The sequence below is a fragment of the Bos javanicus genome, chromosome 10 (assembly GCF_032452875.1).
Source record: "Bos javanicus breed banteng chromosome 10, ARS-OSU_banteng_1.0, whole genome shotgun sequence".
Taxonomy (NCBI): Eukaryota; Metazoa; Chordata; class Mammalia; order Artiodactyla; family Bovidae; genus Bos; species Bos javanicus.
The window spans coordinates 30,548,286-30,574,873 of NC_083877.1; the positions used below are offsets into that span (position 1 = coordinate 30,548,286).

Genomic DNA, 26,588 nt, shown 5'->3' on the forward strand with positions numbered 1-26,588 from the left:
CAAAGTATTAGTGATCCCAAGAACCTTAGTGTCACAGATTTAATCAGCATACCATGCAAGTGCTCATTCAAATAATTGTTTAAGAGAATGAAAGAGCAGGATAGAGAAAGAATGATGTGATACATCAACATGGGCCTTCCTACATGTTGATACTAACGTATTATCAACTTCTTATGAGGTTTGTTTAATTAAACATGAATTAATTAAGTCATTTGTTTTATCTTCACTTACAGACATACATTTTTACATTCTCATACTCTGATTCTTTATACAAAAGATGTCTTTGAAAAACTGTAAGTTAAATCACATTTTAAGTATCAACAGAATTCAATATTGTAAGGATTTCTGTAATGAGAAAAAACCTATCCCTGATACGAATAATATTTTAGTAATGCTATTTTAACTGAGTATTGGTGTGTAGTTTTTATGAGTGAGGAGTGGCAAAATCATAATAGTGATTAGCAGGAGCTAGATTCCAGGAGATTTTGTACAGAAGAGATAAACCTACACTTTGGGGGGAAAAAAGAGGAAAAAATAATTTTTATTGTGGATCTGTGTCTTGGAAAATCATTAAACCTTTTTAATTTGTAAAGACTGAATTAAAAAGGGAAGTATCAAAATACAATATTTACTTGTTCAAATATATATTGTTTAAGTAAACCTTGAATTTTTTTAGTGACAGTAAACAGAATGAAGGACAACAAAGGATGGAAGTAGTCTTAAGTCATGTAATGCTAATGAATTAGGGAAATAGAATAACTGTATACCATCAGCAACATTCATTTCTGACTGTAGTCTACTATTTGTTAATACATTCATTGCTTCTTTGCTTATAAAGTACATAAAGTTATTTACCTAAAAGATAAATGGACACCCTATACTTTAACATTTTTGCCACTGATACGTTAAAAAAAATATGTTGAAAAAAAAAAGTTGCAATTATTGAAGCACAGCTGAATGGCCCCAGAGCACACAGACTCCATTAAATTTGCTTACATCTAATTACTCCTGCCTAAGGCAGGTGACAAATTTATTCTTATAAAATCTTTCTTTATCCAGTACCCCAAAAATAAAATGAAATAAAATCAGTCATTTTCAATCTAATCACTACCTAAAACTATTTGTAGTATAGCATTTGCTCTTTAAGACCTTATAAAGATGAGCTTTGTGCAATAATCATTATAATTATGTTTTTAATTGCTTAATACAAACATTTTCTCCCAGAAACACTGGTGTAAGTCAATTATGAAATCATCTATTATCTTTCAAATTAAACCATTTCAGTCACTTAAAAACATTGTTATTTTGAAATTGTTATTCTAGTTGATACTATTCTAATTGATGCTATTCTAGTATCCCAAATCATAACTATATCTCATCTGAAATACCTGAAATATCTTTAACAAAGCAGATAAAAATGTGAGATTAAAAGTATAATACAGGAAGTCAAAAAGTCCCAAGATTTAACCACAATTTAGACACTGACTTTTCTGAACCTGTCAAAAAAGAAAAATACATCTAGCTCCACTGAAAACCACAGGCTTAATTGTCTTGCCTATATTCCATCTGCTGCATGGAAAACTTCCAGTGATTTTTAGAGGTGGAGAAAGAGAGGTGGATTGGATTTATGTTGCAGCACAATTATACAATATCTAAGTCTCTCTTTTTGCATAACAAGAAAATAAAACAGTAGAGGAAATATATGAAAAACAAACAAGCAAGCAAGTTACTTACAAAGGAGAAAATTCAAATTATCCATGAACATGTGTTGACTTTCACATGTTAAAGCAAAAGAAAGACAACCTGAGCTCAAGAAAAAAATTTTTTGAAATACCTATAATTCCTGAATAGATATTGAAGACGTATTTCACCAGAACAAATTAAGAAAAAGAAAAAAAAAAAAACAGTTAAGAGAAGGGAAGTTGTAACATAAAATAACTGGTGTTAAGAACCAAAACCCAGTCAGATATATACTTGTGTCAAAGAAGTTCTATAAATCAGATCATGAAATGCAAATGTTGATTCTAGAAAACACTGAGGGCAAGAGGAGAAGGGGGGTGACAGAGGATGAGATACTTAGATGGCATCACTGACTCAACGGACATGAGTTTGAGCAAACTCCTCTGGGAGATAGTGAAGGACAGGGAAGCCTGGCGTGCTGTAGTTGATGGGGTCATAAAGAGTCAGACAGCTTTTCGACTGGACAACGACAACAACATATATATGCATTGCAGGCAGATTCTTTACTGTCTGAGCCACCAGGAAAGCCCCTGTGCGTGTATGTGTGTGTGTGTGTGTATAATAACTATATATATATATAGTAACAATAATGTGTGTTCAAACTTCGGGAGTAGAAACTGGGGGAGAAATGTTATTGGAAAAAGTAACATACAGGCACATACCAAACACATACAGGCAAAGGATTCAAATTCCTTGAAATTAAAAGAAATAAGAATTGAATGAAGATAACTTGTCAACACAAAGAATCAGTAGCATTCTCTCAGGAGAATGCTTTCTAGGCAGGATTCTGAGTTTCAAATCCCCTCAAAGATACCTGCTGCTGCTGCTGCTAAGTCGCTTCAGTCATGTCCAACTCTGTGCGACCCCATAGATGGCAGCCCACCAGGCTCCTCTCTGTCCCTGGGATTCTCCAGGCAAGAACACTGGAGTGGGTTGCCATTTCCTTCGCCAATGCATGAAAGTGAAAAGTGAAAGTGATGTAGTTACCAATAAAATTGTCTGACTAGAGTGAAATCCCATCAGGTCTCTCTAAACTGGAATTGGTAAACATTTTCTACAACCGAAACAGTAAACATTTTGGGTTTTGTGGGCCATATGGTTTCTTTTGCAATTACTCAACTCTTACATTGTAATAAGAAAGTATCCACAGGCAATATGTAAACAAATAAGCATGGCTATATTCTAATAAAACTCTTTCTCTATTCATCTTTATTTTCAGCTTATAAAATAGAACATATAAGGTCCATCATGTTAAACATATTACTGAAAAAAATACAGCAAGCCATTTTGAATCAAAGGTCAATCCTTTGTATCATTGGGATATAAGGATCCCAAATAGGACTGTTTCTGGCCTGTCTATGGGCTAGTCCCTTAAATTCCTTATATTGATTAGGAAGGACTGAAAAGATTTTATTATATTTTATGTATTAATTTAAAAATTATGAGCTGAAAAATGATTTTGAAAAGATTAAAGCTAATTATAATTAAAGCTAATGAATCCCTCTTAGAACAATGTGAAACATTAAAATATCCCACAGAGCAAAAGATAGAAATTTTTTTTAAAAATCATGAAAAATAGTTCACATCAAATGGATAAAATGAAAATGGGTAAGAAGAAAAATTAAGAAATTACTTATTGACTCACCAATCTTACTGAGACTCTCTCAGACAACAGAAAAAGAGGAAACACTTGTAAGTTTTATGAGGCCAGGGTAACCTTATTACCCGTATATGTCATTACTAGGAAAGAAGATTGTATCTTTCTTTTCAACATGCATGCAAAATTCCTAAACAGAGTATGAACAAACTGAATAAAGCAATAAAGAAAGGGACAATTCATTATGGAGCGTTATATGGCAATAAAAAAACATCAAATACTGATTCAGGCTATAATATACACAAACCTTGAAAACACTATTTCAGATGAAAGAAGCCAGTCATATGAACAAGACAACATATTGTAGGACTCCATTCATAGGAAATGTGCAGAATAGCAAATATATAAAGACATAAAGATGGGAATACACTGTGAATATACTAATAACTGTACACTTTAAATGGGTGAACTGCATGGCATACTAATTATATTTCCATAAAACTGTTATAAATAGTGTACAGTATAAAACAGATATAGAACTTTTAAGAGATGAGAAGTGAAATTCAGGAGAGCACATGTAAAAAATTATTTTTAACTGTTCTCAACAATTACAGTGATGGTGGGGGTATTAGCACTGTGATTCTGAAACTGTTGTTTCACAGATTGCTAAAATTTTAATATTTGTATTTATTAACATGCTGAAAGTCAACATGAATTTCTTGGAGCAGAACAGATAATATTCATACACACAGTAAGTAGATAATATCATTCTGGTTCTTCTTGGTGCCAGCTCTTTACCCAGAAGCAAGATGATGAGAATGAGATGCAATCTTTCAAGTAGTTGCATCCTCTGTAGGTAAGGTATAAAGCTGCATATTTACTTAGGAAAAAGGGGACAGTTGTTTCCCCTCTCCTTCTGAGAGATTCTTTGGAAAAGTAAAAGCAAAGACTTGTGTCTTCATTTTGTAATATAAAAAATCTCTCTCTGGGGAGGAATAAAACTAGTGTCTCCAGTTTTACAACCCAGGAGATGTCTCCAAGGTCCAGGTCTCATCCCTCCACCCTTGAAATGTAAACACAGACCTCCAGAGAAGTAAGTCTCTCTGGAGTCCTCTCTGTCTATTCCATCATACATTAAATTCTAATGCTTGCTTTTAACTGAGGTCCCAAGTTGCTGCAAAATTTGCTCAGAAAGCCCTAATTGTGCAGAAGCATAAATGCATTTTCTCTACAACCCTACTTACATAATATGGTACAAAATAAATGAGAAATTGAGTTAAACCAAAAGATTGGATTGTCAAGTCAGATTCAAACAAATCTGAGACCTTATTCAGCACCTATCTCTACTGATAATTTAAAGAACAGAAGTAAACAAACAACACAGCAATTCAAGCAGAGGTCAAGGAGCATCAGAACAACTCTCCATGTCCTTCACTGTCATACTGATCATGCTCTGGCACAGGAGGGCATAAAGAGTCAATTAGGACTACAGCACCATTCTTCATATCTTGCCCATCAAAATCAACTTTCTTTTGCATACATTCACTTTTATTGTGACCAGGGTGGTGTGACCAGAGATATTACTGTATAATTAAACTGTGGATTCCATCTGGTTTGAGGATTTACCTCTATCCCAGACGTCACAGTATAGGTTTTACCAGCCATTGGTTTCCAGATGTCATTGTGCAACATGCTCTCTTCAGGTCAACATAGTGGTATTCCTTTATCTGTCCAATTTCCACCAATGTACCATGAAAAGACAAATCTCATTTATATCTGTGGTATTTGGGCCATTAGAAAACAAGCATGAAGGTCACATGTTCAGTAATGTCCTACCATAATCTATGCTAACGGTAGTGTGCTAAACTGGCATCTTTAGCTTGGTTTCTGATACTCCTGATTGTTATCTTTAAACACAGCAACTTCCATAATGATTAGAATATTCCATAGTCTCTCCTGGGTAAGTATTTAGGCCCTCTTCCAATACTGTTGACTGACACAATGTTCCATGAAAGTAAATACTCTATTGGTCCAGTTATTTAGAGCTCTGTTGTCCCTCCAGGGCCATTTCCAGATGTAGTGAGTCTCCTGGAAAAGAGCTCCCTCTAGTGTCTATATTTGGACTAGCAAGTTCTTTTCATCATGATGAGCTTTCAGGAATATTATGTATTTTGGTCTGATATAGAACTGAAATGTCAGGATCAAAAATCCACACAGAACATCTAGCACAGTAGAGGAAATAGTAATCAAGTCACAATGCGTGTTATTACTACGGTACATTAGTGACATTTGTATAGTTTAGAAAAATGGTTTGTACACAAAATATAAATCTCATGAGATTTCAATTAGCATATTATGCCAAACACAGCTCTGCCTGGCCGTCACAGATTTTCCATAAATGTACTTCACATAACTGTTATCAGTAATATCAATTCATTGTATCTCTAATAAGTCCATCTCCCTCAAGAAAGGTGTTCCAATTTCCTTGAATGAAGTCCATTCAGTCCAGTTCACTCACTGAGTCGTGTCTAATCTTTGTGACCCCATGGACTGCAGGACGCCAGACTTTCCTGTCCATCACCAACTCCTGGAGATTGCTCAAACTCATGTCCATTGAGTCAGTGATGCCATCCAACCATCACATCCTCTATCATCCCCTTCTCCTCCTGCCTTCGATCTTTCCCAGCTTCAGGGTCTTTTCCAATGAGTCAGTGCTTCCCATCAGATGGCCAAAGTATTGGAGCTTTAGCTTCAGCATCAGTGTCTCCAATGAATATTCAGGACTGATTTCCTTTGGACTGGTTGGATCTCCTTGCAGTCCAAGGACTCTCAAGAGTCTTTTCCAATGCCATAGTTCAAAAGCATCGATTCTTTGGATCTCAGCTTTCTTTATGGTCCAACTCTCCCAGCCATATATGAATACTGGAAAAACCATAGCTTTGGCTAGATGGACCTTTGTTGGCAAAGTAATGTCTCTGCTTTTCAATATGCTGTTTAGATTTGTCATAGCTTTTCTTCCAAGGAGCAAGCATCTTTAAATTTCATGGCTGCAGTCATCATCTGCAGTGATTTTGGGGTTGACACTGTAGTGATTCTGCAGTGATTTAAATGAAGTCCATTACATTCACATATTCTGTATTTGAAGGACTAGATCAGGCTATAGTATTAGTCTCTCAGTCATGTCTGACTCTTTGTGACTCCTATGGACTGTGGCCTGCCAGGCATCTCTGTCTATGGAATTCTCCAGGCAAGAATACTGGAGTGGGTTGATGTTTCCTTCTCTAAGATCAAGCTATGACAGGCGGTAAAAATCTGCTTTCCATTACACCTAGGTAGGTGTCTTAGCAACATACCATTCTGTTTTATGCCCACAGAGAATGAAAAAGCTCTACTGTTTGGAATTTTTCACTGACATAATTCATTAGTAATTATCATCAGAAAAATGATCAGAATGGTAACTATAGACAATAAATCAATAACTGAGTGGTAACTATAGTAAATAAACTACCCCTATACTGAACCATCAACTGGAACTTCGTCATTCTGTTGCTTCAGATTGCCCAGGTAAAATCTTCAGGTAGAGCTCATATATCAGCAACTTCCATTCTCTGTAGAAAAGAGGTCCAGAGTTTCCTCTCAACGTAAGTAGTCAGTATTAGATCTGAGAGGAATGCCTTAAGTGTGGTATTCTCTAGCTCAGAGGGGTAGCATGGAGGTCACATAACTGTACTCTGCTAGAATTGTAATCTACTTATAAGTGCTTTCCCATCTCCTCTGATACCCTTCATTTCCATTTACAACCTGTTTTGACCCATACCCTTTCCCCTATGATTGGCCTTTCTGGCTCAGTAGATGTATTATAAAACCATGAGGACAGTAAGAACAGCAGCCTTGTTAACGCTTCTCCTTGGACTCACTCCAAGGTTGATATTACAGATTTTGACAGATAAAGAATCACAGCACACATGGCCCTGTGTTTAGACATAGGGCTTAATTTACCTCCATGGATGAAGCTGTGACATATTCCCAAGAGTCTTTAAGGACAGACACTGTCAAATTTAGTAGTATTAATATTGTGCTTTCTGCACTGATAACATTTTCTTTTGGTGCATGTAACTTTAAGCTCAGGCCTGGGACCAAGAGATCAGGCAAAACAAAACAAAAGAAACTTGTAAAATGGGAAAAATAGATAGTTGTATACTTAAATCATCCCCCATCACCTCATTCTTACCTTCCAATCCCAGAAGCATTCCCAGTAGAATCTTGGCATGGCTTGCTACCATAGTCAATGTTAGCATAAAATAATTAAGCTAATCATTAAATCCTTTTTTCCTTTCCGGCCATTTTAATTAACTAGTGCATCAATTTCCCATTTCAGTCTTCAATTATATCGCTGCTCTACAGATGTTAACAAATGTAGCACACCTGTGAGATATTTCTTGTCCATTTCTGTGTATTTATAGCAGTGAAATGTATACAATGGTCAGATTATACTGAAGTGGGCCAAAGGAGGGGGAATTGGCTGCTCCAAACTTTAACCATACTTCCCAATGTTGCCTAGGTTAAATCCGGCTTAGGGTTAAACAGGTATCATCCCAGTTAACACTCATTTGCAGCCTCTTGGGGCTTTTGGTAAAGGTCCAATATAGTCTACTTGCCAGCTAATATCCCAGTTCTTGGCTTTGGGAAATTTTATTCACTGCCATGTTTGTTTTCATTTTTAAAATTGGCTTTAAATAAAATACGCCAATTTTAAATTTCAGTAAATATATACAGGCATGCAAGCATCAACATAATTACACAGAATATTTCCACCACTCTGCAAAAGTTAATGAGAAAAGTTGGATGCTGTCATTTTCCCACTCTGCAGTCAGTCCTTTCTCCAACTCCCAGCATCTGGCATCCAGTTACTTACCATGTGTCTATAATTTTCTATTTTTAAAATGTCACATAAATGGAATTATATAATATGAGCTTACTTGCATCTCACAACTCTCAAATACTTTCTTCTTTGATTAGTAGGTTAATAGAAGTATGTTGGTTAATTTCAAAATGTGGGGTGGGGGTTCTCCAGATACATCTCTGTTAATTTTGTGTATATTCGGAGAACACATATATATCTTTTCTCCTATCTTTTCATCTCCCTCCTTTTTGCCTCCTTTCTTTTGGATGGCTTGGAAGTTTTTTTTTTTTTTTTTTTTTAACTATGTGGCCCTATGCAAGGTAACTAAGTTGGAAGATCTGTTACTTCCCCATGAATAGTTTCTTCACTTCCCAAGAGCAAGGTTTTCATGACCTACTCACATATCATCATTTATGCTAATGGATCTGTGTTCAACTTAATGAATTTTTAAAAATTAGACATATTTATGTAATCAAAACCAAAATCCAGATTTAGATCATTGCCAGTATCTCCCTAGTCAATACTTGCCCTCCTGGAGATAACAGTTTTCCAGATTCTTAACACTGTGGATTCATTTTTTTCTATCCTTTAATTTTCTATGGTTGAATCATACAGAATATGCTTCATATATGTGTGTGTATGTTAGTTGCTCAGTTGTGTCTGACTCTTTGCGACCCTATAGACTATAGCCTGCCAGGCTCCTCTGTCCATAGAATTCTCCAAGCAAGAGTAGTGGAGTGGGTTGCCATTCCTTCTCCAGGGGATTTCCCTGTCCCAGCGATCGAACTGGGTCTCCCACATTGTAGGCACATTCCTTACCATTTGAGCTACTAGCGATGTCCCAATATTATATATACACATACCAAAAAAAGATGATCAGCATCACTCCATTGGTATCTCTGGGAAAGGGAATGATTGGCAAGAGAAGAGTTGATAGAAAATACAACAAATTTTTCTGTATCGTGAAAATTTACCATATATTGCCAGGGGGATGGTATGGGGAGGGAGGAGGGAGGAGGGTTCAGGCTGGGGAACACATGTATACCTGTGGCGGATTCATTTAGATACGTGGCAAAACTAATACAATTTTGTAAAGTTAAAAAAAATAAATAAATAAAATTTAAAATGAAAAACTGAAAAAAAAAAAAAGCATTCCAATTATCTCCAGATTCTTTGGCTAGGAAGAACTTGGTATTTTCAGTTTAGATTAATTTTTGTCCTCGGCAACTTTTTGTGAACTTTTGAGTCTATACAATTTCTCTTGGATGCTGTTTATTCCATTAGCATTCTGTATTCAAATAAAAGGCAAGAACCTTGGAAAACTAAATAAAAATTTCTTGATTTAAATTAAAAAAAAAAAAGAATGTTTTCATGTAATACTTATACAATTAAAAATAAATATTTCTAAATGGCAGGACTGTTCTGAAATCCAATATGGAAATAGTGTTTAAATAAGTCTAAAAACCAGAAATGTCAATAAATACTAAGTCATTAATATGAAAATTTCATGAGTTCACCCACACCTGTAAGACACTGAGGTTATGTAACACAATTATAGAAATATGTTTCTATACATCCATATAGAGCCAAGCCTTATATAAGACCATTCCATAATTTTATGGCCACAAAACTTTGCTGATACCTTCTCCACATGGAAAAGTTCTATCGTCCTTTTTTTTTTTGCTTAAATTTTTTCTGAAAATTAAAGTGTGTGTGTGTTGGGGGTGGGGGGTAAGCCTGAAAACCTACACTGTATCATTTATATCTGTATCTTTAGAAGGAATGTGCCACTCAGCAAATCTTTCTTTAATAGTGTTCTTGAGAATAATTTCTGTCTCTGTACACCTATAGGCAATCAATAGAAACTATGTGCTATAAATGTTAAAATCAGATCTATACTTTTGTCATTGGAATGTCAAGGACAAATCAACTTGGTTTGATACTTTACCCAAAAGTTTAATACCGTTAATCACCATCTCCAACCTTTCAAAGAGGTGCACACACATACATACACACAAATGAAAAGTAATATCAGTCACAGTAAGGTCATATTCTATAGCTCTGTTTTTCTAACAGGTCAGGTTCTCTCCGGGTTATAATCTATTTTCTAGCAGTATTAGGGGTAGAATATGTACTGTTCAGTGAAATGTCACATGAACTTCAATATGGAGCTATGCAATCTTAGAAAATCTGCAAGTGAGCAACAAAGAAAGTGAGAGCATACTCTGTGGACATTCATAGGGAAACTCAAGACAAATATATCTGTAGTGAGAATTTCAATCATAAGAGTTGCTGAGCAACATTTTCTCAAAAATAAGAACACAAAACCACCTCATTTTTTTCTTTTTAACAGCTAAGGAGATTAACTGCATGTTCTCTAAATAAGGCTTTCCACCAAAGATAACACCTTGATTTCTACAAGAAGAGAGTAGCTTGGTGTTTACCAAGAAGGAATACTATGGAATCTTCCTTTTAATGCTGTTTAAAATGTGAATTTATTTGTAACATCTTCCACAGCTTGAGACCTTGTTATTTCAGAGATCAGCAAGGTGTACACTATCAAATGAGGTACATGATTTAGGCTTTGAGGACCCTGAGGCTCCAGGGCATTTACTGTTAATAGGCTCATGAAATAAATGAATTGGGCTCAAACCCCATGGTTTCTTGAAAATGAATATAATTATAAAAATTCACAACAACAAATTAAATGTGTTCACATGTAATATCCATATTTGAATCAGATTACCACCTGCCTGTTGTGTCTATGCTAACCGATCAAATGACACTGTCTCAAACGTGAATTTCTCATTGTCCTCAACAAAAATCCACTACCCAGCATATTTCTGATACCAGAGAGTCAATCATTCTATTGATACTTAGCATTATTCAAGGTGTATTTTTAAAAAAAGATAAAAATATCATGTGTTGTGCCAAATACAGATTTTAAAAAGCTTAAAAAAATAATCAATCTATACTTTTTGTTCCCTATGAATCTGAATTCCATATCTTATAAAAGGAACTTAAACTGAAGGACTACAATATAATGCCAGTTTAGAGGCAGTTATATATTTAGGGACAAAAAAGAAAGCCAAAAAAGAAAAAAGACTCACTATTAATCACTTTGGTAAATAATCAAAAGCCCATTCTAAAACTTACCCTTACTCAATTCCTTTAGCTTATAACTCCACGTTTTTATATTCTAAGTCAATCTTCCTTTTCAGTTTTAACTGTTTTTTAGTGAACTCAGATTATCTGAGTGGTAACAGACAGCTCCCTTGAAAGTCTGGCTACATACCTAGAGCTGCTACTTTGATGATGATTGCTTGAATGTTAGATGATATCATCTCTTGGAGCAAATCTTCCTGGTTTCTCTGCCAAAGGTAAGCTAAAGGCTGGAGATTAAGCCTTTTACACCTATAAAATAATTAAAAAAAAATCATATAACATCTTAATGTTCTATACTTAGATCCATAGCAATTACTTTGATTTTAAACATACTGCTTCTCTCAAGGATTTTAGCATATAAAATACTTTAAAAAGCATGTTTTGCATAATGAAGTTTATGTATACAACATAAACATGTTTAATTTCCACAAGCTATGCCTAAACAGATAAAAATGAAATCTCCAGGCAGATTAGAAATATTAATTTTAGTAAGACTCTAAGTTTAGAAATCTATGCAAAAAAGCTTCCAAATGCTAATGGATGATTATTTTTGTTTTTAGAACTTCCTTAGGAGTCAAAATTGCAAAGCTTAAGCAAAATAGGCAAATAAATTTATCCTAATAAAATAATCATATTAATTAGGATAAATTTATATCCTAATAAATAGGAAATAATCATATCTTAACAAAATAATCATATACTGATTAAATTTATAATATCTATGGTTAAATGAACTACTCTTATTTAACTTTGAAACTTTTTTTAAAGAATTTGACTCTGAGGGGGTAGAGAAAAAATTAGAAGTATGAGAGTTAACAGATAAAAATTATCTATTATATATATAAAATAGACAAACAACAAGGGTTTAACTGTGTAGTACAGGGAACTGGAACTATATTCAATATTTTATAATCACCTATAATGGAAAATAATCTGGAAAAAATATATGACTTTGCTATATACTGAAACTTTGCTATACACACTTTGCTATACACTTTGTTATACTTTGCTATATACCTGAAACTAACATAATATTGTAAATCAACTATGCTGCTGCTAAGTCACTTCAGTAATGCCCGACTCTGTGCGACCCCAGAGACGGCAGCCCACCAGGCTCCCCCGTCCCTGGGATTCTCCAGGCAAGAACACTGGAGTGGGTTGCCATTTCCTTCTCCAAATCTATACTTGAAAATAAAAGAGAAAAAAGGTGAAAAGATACTTTAATAAAAACAAGCAAAAAGAATCAAGAATAAGCATAACTATAATGACGGCAAAAAAAAAAAAAAAGAATTCATGTCTGAATGAAAAAGTAATAACAAAAAGTGCAAACACTGAGCACTTAATATGCTGCAAGTATTGTACTACAAATTTTACATTACGGTGCTGGAAGAATTCAGATTTTGGAGTCCAGACACTAAGCTTTAGTTTCCTAGTTCATATATAGGGACAAAAATATTTCTTTCCAAAGTTCTTGAGAAGATTACAATATTAGAAAGTGAAGTCAGCCTTTATTCCTCTTTTCTTCACATTCTACATCTAATCTACTACAATGCAGAATGCAATCACTCCTCACCAGTACCACTGTAACATGCTGGTTGGAGCCACCACTATCTTTCGGCATACAGGATCCTAGTTCCCCGACCAGGGACTGAACCTACACACCTGCAGTGGAAGCACAGTCTTTTCTTTTTTTTTTTTTTTACTCTACTTGGCAGATAATTTTATTTTATTTTTTTTTAATATAAATTTATTTAATTGGAGGCTAATTACTTTACAACAGAGTCTTAACCACTGGACTGCCAGAGAAGTTTCCATTCTTGCCCTTTATATAATAGTTGGTGTGATCCTTTTAAAACATAAATGGATCATGGGATTCCTCTGCTCTAAACCCTCCCCTTGTCACTCCTAGTAAATAAGCCCTGAAGGGGTCCCACCCTGGTTGCCTCTCATACCTCACCTCCCACTACACTCCAACCTGCCCCCGCCCCCCGCCACCCCACCCCCTGCCCCGGCCTGCTCACTCTTGTCTAACATACTTGCCATGCTCCCTACCTTCCTCACTTGCATCATGCCTTTAGTTAGATATAACTTCCTCAGGGAGGATTAATTAATTAAAATTAATATAGATTAACTGATAATCAATTAAAAGTAATATAGATAAAAATGTTGTACAATCCTGGATAAAATAGGTATTCAATAAACAGTAGAGACAAATGATTCACTCAAGTCACACTGTAAGTGGCTGAGCTCAAATTTCAAGTAAAAAATATAGCTCTAGGCTCCACCATCCCTAGTGTCAGTTAAGTTTCCTGGATGACGACTCCAGCATACATGGAACACTCTGTCTTGCAGAAAATTCCAATACTTATTAAATGTACCACATATTTGGTCATTTACTCATTCATGGTCTTAAGCAATATTAATACCACTTTTTTTTTTCTTGCACATATACCTTGACTTTCAAAGAAATCAAGATCTTCCTTAATGTTGAGACTGTTTTGTATAATTTTCCTTTGTAAAATGTCCTGAGCATCTAAATCAATGTTGAGACAATGCTGAGGCAGTTAATAAACATAAAATAATAAAACTGTAACTACCCACGTAATACAAGCATTACAGTTTTTGCTGTCCTATCACCAATATTTAATGTCTACTAACCAAATTTTTCTCTCCACATTTTTGAGGTAAAGATTTTTCGGTTGTTTTTTTGAAGAAAATTTTATTCCTTCCTGGCCTTACTGGAAAATTCTTGGTTGTTTCTTTGGTATCCCTGATCTTTTGAGTATTTTTAGACTTAAGTCATATTTCTTTGGGGATCTTCCCTGGTGGTGCAGTGGTAAAGAATGTGCCTGCCAATGCAGGAGATTCAGGTTTGATTCCTGGGTGGAGAAGATGCCCTGGAGAAGGTAATGGCAACCCACTCTAGTATTCTTGTCTGGAGAATCCCATGGACAGAGGAGACTGGTGAGCTACAGCCCATGGGGATGCAAAACAGTTGGACATGAGGAGCCTAGTAGGCTACAGTCCATGGGGTCGCAAAGAGTTGGACACAACTGAGCGACTTCACTTCACTTCAGTAGTGACTAAACAGCAATGTATATCTTATACTTATTTAAATTCTTTAACAGCATAAAATATCATGGTTGGAATAAGATTCCTCTGTAAATCACTACTGTATTTGAGCTTGTGACATCTATTAAACTCTTTATACCTCGAAAATATAATGAAGAAATTACAAATTGGAGAGTGGCTAATTCAAAACTGAGTTTGTAGACCAATGGCTCCCAATAAAGAAAGTTAAGTCACTCACTCGTGTCTGACTCTTTGCGACCCCATGGACTGTAGCCTACCACGCTCCTCTGTCCATGGGATTTTCCAGGCAAGAGTACTGGAGTGGGTTGCCATTTCCTTCTCCAGAGGATCTTCCCAACCCAGGGATCAAACCTGGGTCTCCCGAATTGTAGGCAGACGCTTTACCATTGAGCCACCAGGGAAGATTAAAAAAAATACTGCAGATGTGCTTTTTTTTTTTTTTGGTGCTGAAACCCGGGAATGAACAGATGTGCTTTATGGTATATAATATGGTTAAACTATTTGTTGAAGTGTACCTGAGATTGCATTTTGAGAAACAGTTTGCCTCCACTTTTGAGTATCCAATGGGCCCCTCTCTCATGTAGATATAAAGTGGCTTCCCAACAGGAACACATTGCCTGGAAAATCCTATGGACGGAGGAGCCTGGTAGGCTGCAGTCCTTGGGGTCGCTAAGAGTCAGACACGACTGAGCGACTTCACTTTCTCTTTTCACTTTCATGCATTGGAGAAGGAAATGGCAACACACTCCAGTGTTCTTGCCTGGAGAATCCCAGGGATGGGGAAGCCTGGTGGGCTGCCGTCTATGGGGTCGCACAGAGTCAGACACGACTGAAGTGACTTAGCAAAGCTTTTATAAATAGACATCAGCTCTACCTACAGTTTGGCTATCCATTAAATCACATACGTTTGAATTTATTCAAAAGCAAAGATTTTCACACAAAATATTCTCAGAGAATATGACTTAAAACTGGATGAGAATAACATTATTTTTAACATTTGGCTAAGGGATATGCAATCCATCTCCATCTATAAATCAGCTGTTCTCAAATGCAGGCAGACAGAACACAAGGAAATGTTTTCAAAATACACATTACTATCTCACATGGGAGGTGAGGGAGATGGGAGGAGTAACAATCTAATGATTCCTTTAAAGTTGAATGGGTTTTTATAGAAGTATTTCAATCTCATGAATATTCTTTTCTAAGCACTGAGTTTGAAGGACCAAAGAAGATATTTCTTAATATATTTTTTCCTTTAAAATATTACTACACTACTTGTATTTGCTCCTGATTTTTATTACAAATGATAATGAGTTAAAAAATATTAAAAAGTTATACTATTTCAAATAAGGGAAATTTGAGAATAATACTTCAAAAAAACTTTTGCTTCAATTTTTATTATAATTTATCCCTTATGGTAATTTGATAAGTTTTCTCATGCATAGATATAAAGATAGAAAAAAAGTAAAAATACAACTTTTGTTACTTAGGGCAATACATTTAGTTTCATGGGACATGTGGTGGTGATGGTGGTTCAGTCTCTAAGTCGTGTCTGACTCTGAGATCCCATGGTCTATAGCCCACCAGGCTCCTCTGTCCATGCAACATGTAGAATGCTATATCTATTTATCATTTGGGTATAATTATTTATTTTTCATTAATTCACATTCTTAATTACTACATTTAAAAAATATAAAACAAATTAATGTTCTCTTACACATTTTCTACTCGAACACGCTGATAGTCAGAGAGTATAGCACCTACTGATATTCCCTCTACTTCTTCTTTTTCCTGAAAATAAAGCAAAACATGTGTAAAAATATAAATAAACATGTGGCTCTGTATCATGTTCTGAAAATTATAAATGAATTGTTTCATTTAGAAAACCACCTTGAAATAGAATAATTTACTGAAAATACAATCCACGTTCAGGGAAAAAAAGTATATTAAAAAATACATGTTTAACTCACCCTGTCAGTTCTGGGGAGAAATAATTATTCTTTTTACCAAAAACCCCAATTACTAGAGACCATTTTCCAAGGAGAAGATAAAGGCAGCACTTCCAAAACGTTTTCTGACTTGATATCCCTTTAAAGATTCACTGATATTTGACAGAAATTTCTAAGAAATTTCTATTTAAGGAAATTTTTTCTATTTAAGGAAGTTTTCCCAGATTGAGTAACTTTAAAAAAATTGAACCAATGGTTCAGTTCAGTCGCTCAGTCGTGTCTGACTCTTTGAGATCCCACGACTGCAGCATGCCAGGCCTCCCTGTCTATCACCAACTTCCAGAGTTTACTCAAACTCACGTGCATCAAGTCAGTGATACCATCCAACTGTCTCATCCTCTGTCGTCCCCTTCTCCTCCTGTCTTCAATCTTTCCCAGCATCAGGGTCTTTTCAAATGAGTCAGCTATTTGCAGCAGGTAGCCAAACTAGTGGAGTTTCAGCTTCAGCATCAGTCCTTCCAATGAATATTCAGGACTGATTTCCTTTAGGATGGACTGGTTGGATTTCCTTGTTGTCTATGCAACTCTCAAGAGTCTTCTCCAACACCACAGTTCAAGCGCACCAATTCTTTGGTGTTCAGCTTTCTTTATAGTCCAACTCTCACATCCATACATGACTACTTGAAAAACCATAGCTTTGACTAGATAGACTATTGTTGGCAAAGTAATGTCCCTGCTTTTTAATATGGTGTCTAGGTTGGTCATAGCTTTTCTTCCAAGGAGCAAGTGTCTTTTAATTTCATGGCTGCAGTCACCATCTGCAGTGATTTTGGAATCCCCAAAATAAAGTCTCTCACTGTTACCATTGTTTCTCCATCTATTTGCCATGAAGTGATGGGACAGAATACCATGATCTTAGTTTTCTGAAAGTTGAGTTTTAAGCCAGCTTTTTCACTCTCCTCTTTCATTTTCATCAAGAGGTTTTCAGTTCTTCTTTGCTTTCTGCCATAAGGGTAGTGTCATCTGCATATCTGAGGTTATTGATATTTCTCCCCAAAATCTTGTTTCCAGCTTGTGTTTCATCCAGTCCAGCATTTCTCATGACGTATTCTGCGTATAAGTTAAACAATCAGGGTGACAATATACAGCCTTGACATACTCCTTTCCTGATTTGGAACCAGTCCATTGTTCCATGTCCAGTTCTAACTGCTGCTTCTTGACCTACATACAAGTTTCTCAGGAGGCAGGTCAAGTGGTCTGGTATTCCCAACTCTTGAAGAATTTTCCAGAGTTTGTTGTCGTCCACACAGTCAAAGGCCTTGGCATAGTCAATAAAGCAGAAGTAGATGTTTTTCTGGAACTCTCTTGCTTTTTTGATGATCCAATGGATGTTGGCAATTTGATCTCTGGTTCCTCTGCCTTTTCTAAATCCAGCTTCACCATCTGGAAGTTCACAGTTCACATACTGTTGAAGCCTGCCTTGGAGAATTTTGAGTATTACTTTGCCAGGATGTGAGAAGAGTGCAACTGTGAGGTAGTTTGAGCATTCTTTGGCATTGCCTTTCTTTGGTATTGGAATGAAAACTGACCTTTTCCAGTCCTGTGGCCACTGCTGAGTTTTCCCAATCTGCTGGCATAGTGAATGCAGTGCTTTCACAGCATCATCTTTCAGGATTTGAAATAGCTCAGCTGGAATTGCATCACCTCCACTAGCTTTGTTCATAGTGATGCTTTCTAAGGATCACTTGACTTCACATTCCAGGATGTCTCGTTCTAGGTGAGTGATCACACCATCGTGATTATCTGGGTTGTGAAGATTTTTTTTGTATAGCTCTTCTGTGTATTCTTGCCACCTCTTCTTAATATCTTCTGCTTCTGGTAGTTCCATGCCATTTTGGTCCTTTATTGTACCCATCTTTACATGAAATGTTCCTTTGGTATCTCTAGTTTTCTTGAAGAGATCTCTAGTCTTTCCCTTTCTATTGTTTTCCTGTATTTCTTTGCATTGATCTCTGAGGAAGGCTCTCTTATCTCTCCTTGCTATTCTTTGGAAATCTGCATTCAAATGGGTATATCTTTCCTTTTCTCCTTTGCGTTTCACTTCTCTTCTTTTCACAGCTATTTGTAAGACCTCCTCAGCAAACAATTTGCCTCTTTGCATTTCTTTTTCTCAGGGATGGTCTTTATCAATGCCTCCTGTACAATGTCATGACCCTCTGTCCATAGTTCATCAGGTACTCTGTCTATCAGATTTAATCCCTTGAATCTATATGTCACTTCCACTGTATAACTGTAAGGGATTCCACTGTATAATTATAAGCAATGGTATAAGTAGATAAAGGAATACAATGATTTTAATTTGTATCTTAAAAAAAAAATGACTGGCAGAGGAAGATCCAGGAAGTATTGATGATAGAGGATAAAGACATCTCAGATGAGAAGGACACAATGAATTCTTGTCAACAGAGTTACAAGTCAGAACACCCAACAGTATATTCAGCAGTATCCCCCAGGGATGAGTGCTAACCTATCTATCTAGCATACCCATTAAAAATGTAATTTCAAATATGATCAAGTTTGCAGATGAAAGCTAGAATGGATTAAAAGGAAAAGAAAATCAATTAAGTACCTAGATGGATATGGACAACACAGGGATTTGGAAGGACAGGCCCAGGATAAGATTTAATGAAAAGAAGTATAAAATAATACACTAAGGGAAGAATTATACACAATACAGGTATAAATTAGGGAACAGTTATCTGGAAAACAGATACGGAAAAAGTGACTTGGGGGTGATTACGAATAACAAACTGAATAGAAATTCTCTGAATAGGCATAAAAGAAAAGTCATCCTAGATGTATGGAGTACAGAAGAAACTACTTCAGAGAGATGATTTCTTTATTAACACTCTGGTCTTTCCAAACTTGTAAACCTACAAAGTACAACAACAGCATTTCGCATAAAAATAAATGTAATACTTTGAGATATTCTAAAATAACCTTGAAAGTCCTAAAATGATGCTATAATAAACAAAAATGAACAAGAGGAATCTCTCATGTCTTTGAAGATTAAAGCAAATTTAAAAGTTCTACTCTAAAATGATAGGGAAATATCTTCCCAAATTTCCTTATAATAAATAGATTCTCCAGGAAAAGAGCTATTTCCTTTGTTTTCTTATTTCAGCAACTTTGTGAGAACATTTGCTTATAACCTTTCTCTAACCTTTCTAGCGACTTTATTTTTATAAAAGTCATTGTATTAGTAGAAAAAAGGCAAAGTGTAGTGTTTTTCATTACATGCAAATATGGCATAGATCACAGAGTAGTGAGTGATGTTATCAACAAGATCAAAATTTCAGTTATATTTTTATACCATATATTTTATCTGGTAAAATAAAGTTTACCAGATATAAAATATATACCATATAGTTTATCTGAAGTTCTGTCAAAAGAAAGTATAAGGTCTTGAATATTATATATATGTGTGTGTCCGTGTGACTCTCAATAGATCATGAAAACAAATACCAGTCATTGAAGTTTTTCTTTGCACACTAAGTCAAGCCACTTAAAACTAATAATTGACATTTGTTATCTATTTAAAATGGGTTAATGTTCTATAATTCTCATTTATTATTCACCATAACCCCCAAATAATTATTATTTAATTCCTTTTAGTCTACATGAAGTCTCAGGAATTCTCTTCTATTTCTATCTCTCATTTTCTATTTCATAATATTGAACTAATCAGTTCTAGAATTATATACCCAGCTAAATTTGGCTATTCTTCAATACTAAGCCTACCTAAATAAAGATTATTAGTTACATTTTTTTCAACAATCATCATTACTACTACCCATTAGAAATTCAGTCCTATTACCTATTTAGCTCTGTGATTTTGAACAAGTTATATAATTTCTCTGTGTCTCAGTTTCCTTATCTATGTAGTGAAGATAATTATAGGTCTGTTTTCTAGGGTTATTATGAACACTGAGTAAAATAATACAGAAAAATAACAGTGACAAGCATCTAGTAAGCGCTTAGTAAATAATTTCTTCTGTCATTATAAATCTTCTTTATTATTACTAATATTATTCTATAACTATTTCAGTTACTACTTCTACTATTACTACTACTAACTACCACCACTACTGTTTACTACTACAACTAGACAAAGGCCTAACTTGACAAACAAAGCCCTTCATTCCTGGGCTTTAATCTCTTGCTCATTATTACTTTTTAACAAAGGTTCCCCGACTTGTAATAGTTTTATGTGTCAATTTGACTAGGCTAAGGAGTACCTAGATTGCTGATAAAGCATCATTTCTGTGAGGATGTTTCTGGAAGAGATTATGATTTGAAATGGTAGACTGGGTAAGGAAGATAGCCCTAGCCAATGCAGGTGAGCATCGTCCAATCTCTTGAGGGCCTGAATAGAACAAAAAAGTAGAGGAAGGGCATATTTATTTGCTTGAGCTGGGATCTCCACCTGTCCGCAGACATCAGTGTTCCCGTTTCTAGGGCTTTTGGACTCAGGCTGAGATTTACAACACTAGTCCCTTGTTCTCAGGCTTTTGGGTTTGGATTTGAACTATATCACTAGTTTTTTAGTCCCCCAGCCTGCCAGTGGCACAGCATGGGACTTCTCAGCTTCCATAATCAGATGAACTAATCCCTCAAAACAAATCTCTTTCCATATATCTTTATAGATTCTATTGGTCCTGTTTCTCTGGAGAATCCTGACTAATACACATCCCTTGACAACCAACTCTACAGTCCAGTTACAAACTTTTCAAACCTAATGAGTCCTGAATAATCCAAAGATTAAGTAAGACTTTTGTTGAATCCTTATCATTCAGAACATACTACTAATTTTGAAGAAAGGCAAGACAGATCTTTAAAAGGTAAAAATCTAGCAGATAGTCAATCTACTCTGTAGAAAATACAGAGCTAAGCTCAGGTCCTAATCTGTGACTCATATCATTTGGGGGAAAAGTTGGTAAATTAACAATGTGTGTGTGCTTCCTACAAGTCATTGCACCCTCAGGGTCATATACTGAGTCCTCTTCTCACTCCGTTCTCTGCTTCTTGAGGTTCTTGTTTGTTTCCGTGGCCTCAAGTTCTCCTACGTGCTGATAGCACCTCCATCTTTCTCTAAACTCTCTTGTTCCTTGGTATGTGAGGAGGATTGATTCCAGGACTCCAATGTGGATATCAAAATCCTAGAACATTCAAGTCTCTTATATAAAATGGTACAGCATTTAGATATAACATACACACATTCTCTCTAAAGAGAGAATACCTTAATAAAACAATGTACATGTCATGTAATAGTTATAAATACAACGACCAGATTAGCCAAACAGACATCACAAGCTTATTTGTTGCTTAGATCACTGTTTTCCACAATTTGGTCAATATGAAGCACAACTGCAAGACTGCTGGGGAGCTAGTCTAGGCAGCTACCTGACCTACCTCACCAATTGCAACAATAGAGAGAGTAAAAATGTTAGTTGCTCAGTCATGTCCAGACTCTTTGTGACCCCATGGACTATAGCCTACCAAGCTCCTCTGTCCATGTGATTCTTCAGGCAAGAATACTGGAGCGGGTTGCCATTGCTTCTCCAGGGTATATTCCTGACCCAGGGATCAAACCCAAGTCTCCCACATTAAAGGCAGACTCTTTACTCTCTGAGCCAACAGGGAAGGGTACAACAGAGAGGTCACTTGCAAAAACAGACACATACACATAAACTGGTTCAAAACATAGCTTCCTTATTACTATTTGTACACCTAACTTGTATGTTCAGAAAGGACAAATATATCAATACATCAACACTCTTGTTTAAGAATCCAATGTCTGATTACAGAGGGTCAAATGTGCTTCTCAGAATATTTTAAATTCTGGAGACCAGAAATAGACCAAATCGTAATAATGCTTAATTCTGAATAGTAGTTCATTTTTGCTATTTTATTTCTAACTTTATATATCCTCAAACATTTTTACAATGTATTTACCTTTTCAATTAGGGGAAAATTTATTAAAACCCATATATGCATATATGTACTCATCCTATGAGCTGGTAAGCTGGCACACAAAATTATTCATGTGTTTATTATGCAGCAATTTATAAAGGCCTATTGTGTGACAGGTCCTATACCAGGAAGGCTGAAACACATTTGAAAAAAGCACAGATGTTAACCTTAAGAAATTAAAATCTGGTGGTGAGGGATGCAGGAGAATGGACACACTGAGAGATTAAGTAAAATAAGTGACGTAAGTCCATACAGAGTATAATGGAACACAAAGAAAAGAATCTTTCTAGGGGGATGAGATTAGAAAATACTTAAAAAAAAAAAAGGTAATTGAAAGAGATGCATGTATCTCAATGTTTGTTGCAGCACTTTTTACAATAGCTAGGACATGGAAGCAACCTAGATGCCCATCAACAGATGAATGGATACAGAAATTTTGGTACATATATACAGTGGAATATTACTTAGCTATAAAAAAGAATGCATTTGAATCAGTCCTAATGAGGTGGATGAATCTAGAGCCTATTATACAGAGTGAAGTAAGTTAGAAAGAGAAAGACAAATATTGTACATTAATGCATGCATATGGAATCTAGAAATAAGTACTGATGAACCTATTTTCAGGAAAACAATCGAGATGCAGATATAGTGAACAGACCTGTGGACACAGTGAGGGAAGGAGAGGGTGGGACAAATTGATACAAAAGTATGGAAACATATACAAAACTATATTTTAAATAGATAGCAAGTGGGGATTTTCTGTGTGACTCAGGAAGCTCAACCCAGTGCTCTGTGACAACCTTAGAGGGGTGGGAGATTGGAGGGGGATTCAGGAGGGAGGGGACATATGTATACCTGTGGCTGATTCGAGTTGATGCATGGCAGAAACCAACATAATATTGTAAAGCAATTATCCTCCAAAAAAAATTATATTCCAAACATGAAACAGTCAGAAATGTTGATTCTTTGCCCTTTCTGATCATAAGAAAATAGATAACAGCTTCTACTGTTTTCCTCCTTCAAATAGGATTTGTGTACAAAATCCACCAAATTTTTTTCTTCAAACAAACAAACCTGGTTCTAAAAAGAAATGTATATAATATATCAGCTAACAAATTGACATACACCTATTTATCTCCATTTGATATCTGATTGTGTGGTCAAATCTTCTATAGCAAACAGTAATCAATAATTATACAAAAAAAAAAAAAAAAGAACATGTCAATCTGTTAGGGCCACAGAAGTAGGTCCTGTGCCAACCTGGCACCTTTCTTCTGTGGCTCCTGGGATGCTTACTGCTTTTGGCTTGGGCCTGGTTCTCTGGAAAGTAAGAGTCCTCTGCTGGATGAAGAGCTGCCCTGAGGACTCCATGTAGCTTCTATGGGCCCAGTTCAGGCCTGGTCCAAGGTTTTGTATCAGGTTGGGGCTGTATCAAATTATTAGACTTGTCCATGTATAACCTAGTCCCAAAGTCTTATTAACTACTAAGCCTTATCTATGTCTTTTAAAATCAACACCCTAAGGCATCAGGAACACAGACACACAAGGACAGAAATGGACTTTTACTATGAAATGTACCTAGTGTGTCCTCATTTATATGCAAAGCTCTACCATGCAACAGTTAAAAGGTACCCAATTCAGAGACTGGGATGAAGACAGCATACCCTTGGTCATATGGTAGCAGTGAAAATTACAAGTTTAGAAGGAGGGTTTAAAGGTAGAAATTTAGACCCAAATTAGATTTATTCACTCAATATTCACTTATCTTCATACTGAGAAGTTGATTCACAAAGCCAACAACATAAATTTTTCAACCAACTTTTAAAATGCAACTTCTATAAATGAGGATTATTATTTTTTATGTTTAAACAGCTCCAGCTTTATTGAGATATAATTGACAAATAAAATTGTAAGATGTTTAAAATGTGCAATGTGATGAAAACAAGCTGTCCCTTTTTACAAATGAAAACTAGGTCTATTTATTCCAAAGACAAGAAGATATGCAGCTTGCATTTATCGGGGATATTATTTTCTTTGAAAAATGCTTCAGTTACCAGTATTATTCTGTTAATGAGTTCCTGCCTGTTGAGAAAAAAATGATCTGCTGAATTTAAAATGTTTTTCATCTGAAAGGCATTCTAACATTTTTAATATGAACCATTCATTAAAGAAGCACCCTTGCATTATAGCTCTGAGTGGTGATATTTGGACTTCTGGCAATGTGACATTATTAAATAAGAAACATTTGTGAATGCCAATGATATTCTGGGGACTGGATAATGAAACAAAAAATTTATGTGGCCAGTAAAGCACTAGATGATTTTTCCTTAAACTTTTAATTCTTCACTTCAGTAGAATTACACAAGTCCAGGTTAAGAAAAATAGCCACAGAAATGAATACTCTTTCACATGAAATAATTCTGAAAGTGACACTGAGAATTGCCAAGAGATATATTCAGGCATCTGACTAAAATTTTTGTTCGACTTATTATTGTTTTTCTTAGTATCAACAATATAAACCATTTCCAAAATGGGAAATGATCACCATCTGGAGTTCTGCCATTAAACAGTAAGCTCATGATGGAGTACTAGGTCACTAATTTGTAACATTATTATCTCCCTTTGTGAGCTTTCTCAATTAAACAGGGAAAAAGTTGTTAAGGAAATCATTTAACAAAGAAACTGTAGATTATAGTAATCATTTGTCATTTATTTCCATTTTAAAACTAAAGTGATTTCTTTTACTTTTGAGTTTGCATCTTAGTTGTAACAGTATGACACTCCTAGTTTGGAATAAATCTGTCATTTGCTACCTGGAGTGTCTTCCAACCTCAATGTACAAATTCATACATTGCTAGTCAACTTAGGCCAAATTCAACCTGAAATAAAACTGAACTCTGGAACAACTTTTCCCTCCTTGGGTTTCCAAGAATATTCATCCTGATAAGAAGGTGACATTTTGAGGACTTCTGTGAAACTCTTTAATAACAACAACATGAATAAAGGATTAAGCTGTTACTCTTTGTGGGAAGAATAAAGAAACAATCAAGAATTATTCATTTCTAAACAAATCAGTTTGGTAGCAAGTGTTTAATCTGTTTAAAAGCTGCTTTCTAAACTCATTTTCTAAGCTCCTAAGAAAACTTTCTTTGATTAGAGATAATATTTAAAATGCAACTTATATAAATGGGGATTATTATATTTTATGTTTTTTAATTACTCCAGCTTCATTGAGGAATAATTAACAGGCAAAATTGTATGATGTTTAAAATGTTCAACATAAAGATCCATACGACCTAGACAGCATATTAAAAAGCAGAGACATTACTTTGCTGACAAAGGTCCATATAGTCAAAGCTATGGTTTCTCCAGTAGTCACCTACAGATGTATGTGAGAGTTGGACCATAAAGAAGGCTAAGCACTGAAGAATAGATGCTTTTGAAGTATGTTGTTGGAGAAGACCCTTGAGAGTCCCTTGGACTGCAAGGAAATAAAACCAGTCAATCCTAAAGGAAACCAACCCTGAATTCACTGGAAGGACTGATGCTGAAGCTGAAGCTCCACTACTTCGGCCACCTGATGCAAAAAACCGACTCAGTGGAAAAGTCGGTGCTGGGAAAGACTGAAAGCAGGAGGAGAAGGGGACGACAGAGGAGGAGTTGGTGAAGGAGAGGGAAGCCTAGCGTACTGCAATCCATGGGGTTGCAGAGAAGGACACGACTGAGTTGACTGAACAACAATCAACAATACTTAGGTTGTTTCCGTATCTTAGTTATTCTGAATAAACCTACAATGAACTTGAGAATACAGATATCTTTCAGAGATAGCGATTTCACTTCCTTTAGATTTATACCTGGAAGCAGAATTGCTGGATCATATGACAGTTCTATATTTAATTTTTTGAGATACTTCCATATTGCTTTTCATAGTGGCTGTTCAACGTACAAGACCATCAACACTGTACAAGTTTCCATATTCTCCGTATCCTTCCCTGCATTTCTTATCTTTTTGATAATAAATAATCCTAACAGGTGTGAATTGATATTTCATAGTGATTTTGGTTTGTATTTCCCTGATAATTAGTAATTTTGAGCACCTTTTCATATA

General features: G+C 35.5%; 1 protein-coding gene across 2 annotated transcripts in view; it reads right to left on the bottom strand.

Moving 5' to 3' along the window:
• The window catches only part of DPH6 (diphthamine biosynthesis 6), a 189,358-nt gene that overhangs the window by 71,841 nt on the left and 90,929 nt on the right, over window positions 1-26,588 (bottom strand). For both annotated transcript variants that reach the window (XM_061430695.1, XM_061430696.1), the window contains exons 4-5: window positions 16,216-16,289; window positions 11,536-11,654 (exon numbers count right to left, since the gene is read on the bottom strand). In XM_061430695.1, coding sequence (XP_061286679.1) covers window positions 11,536-11,654; window positions 16,216-16,289 — 193 coding nt within the window. The remainder of the gene's footprint in view (window positions 1-11,535; window positions 11,655-16,215; window positions 16,290-26,588) is intronic.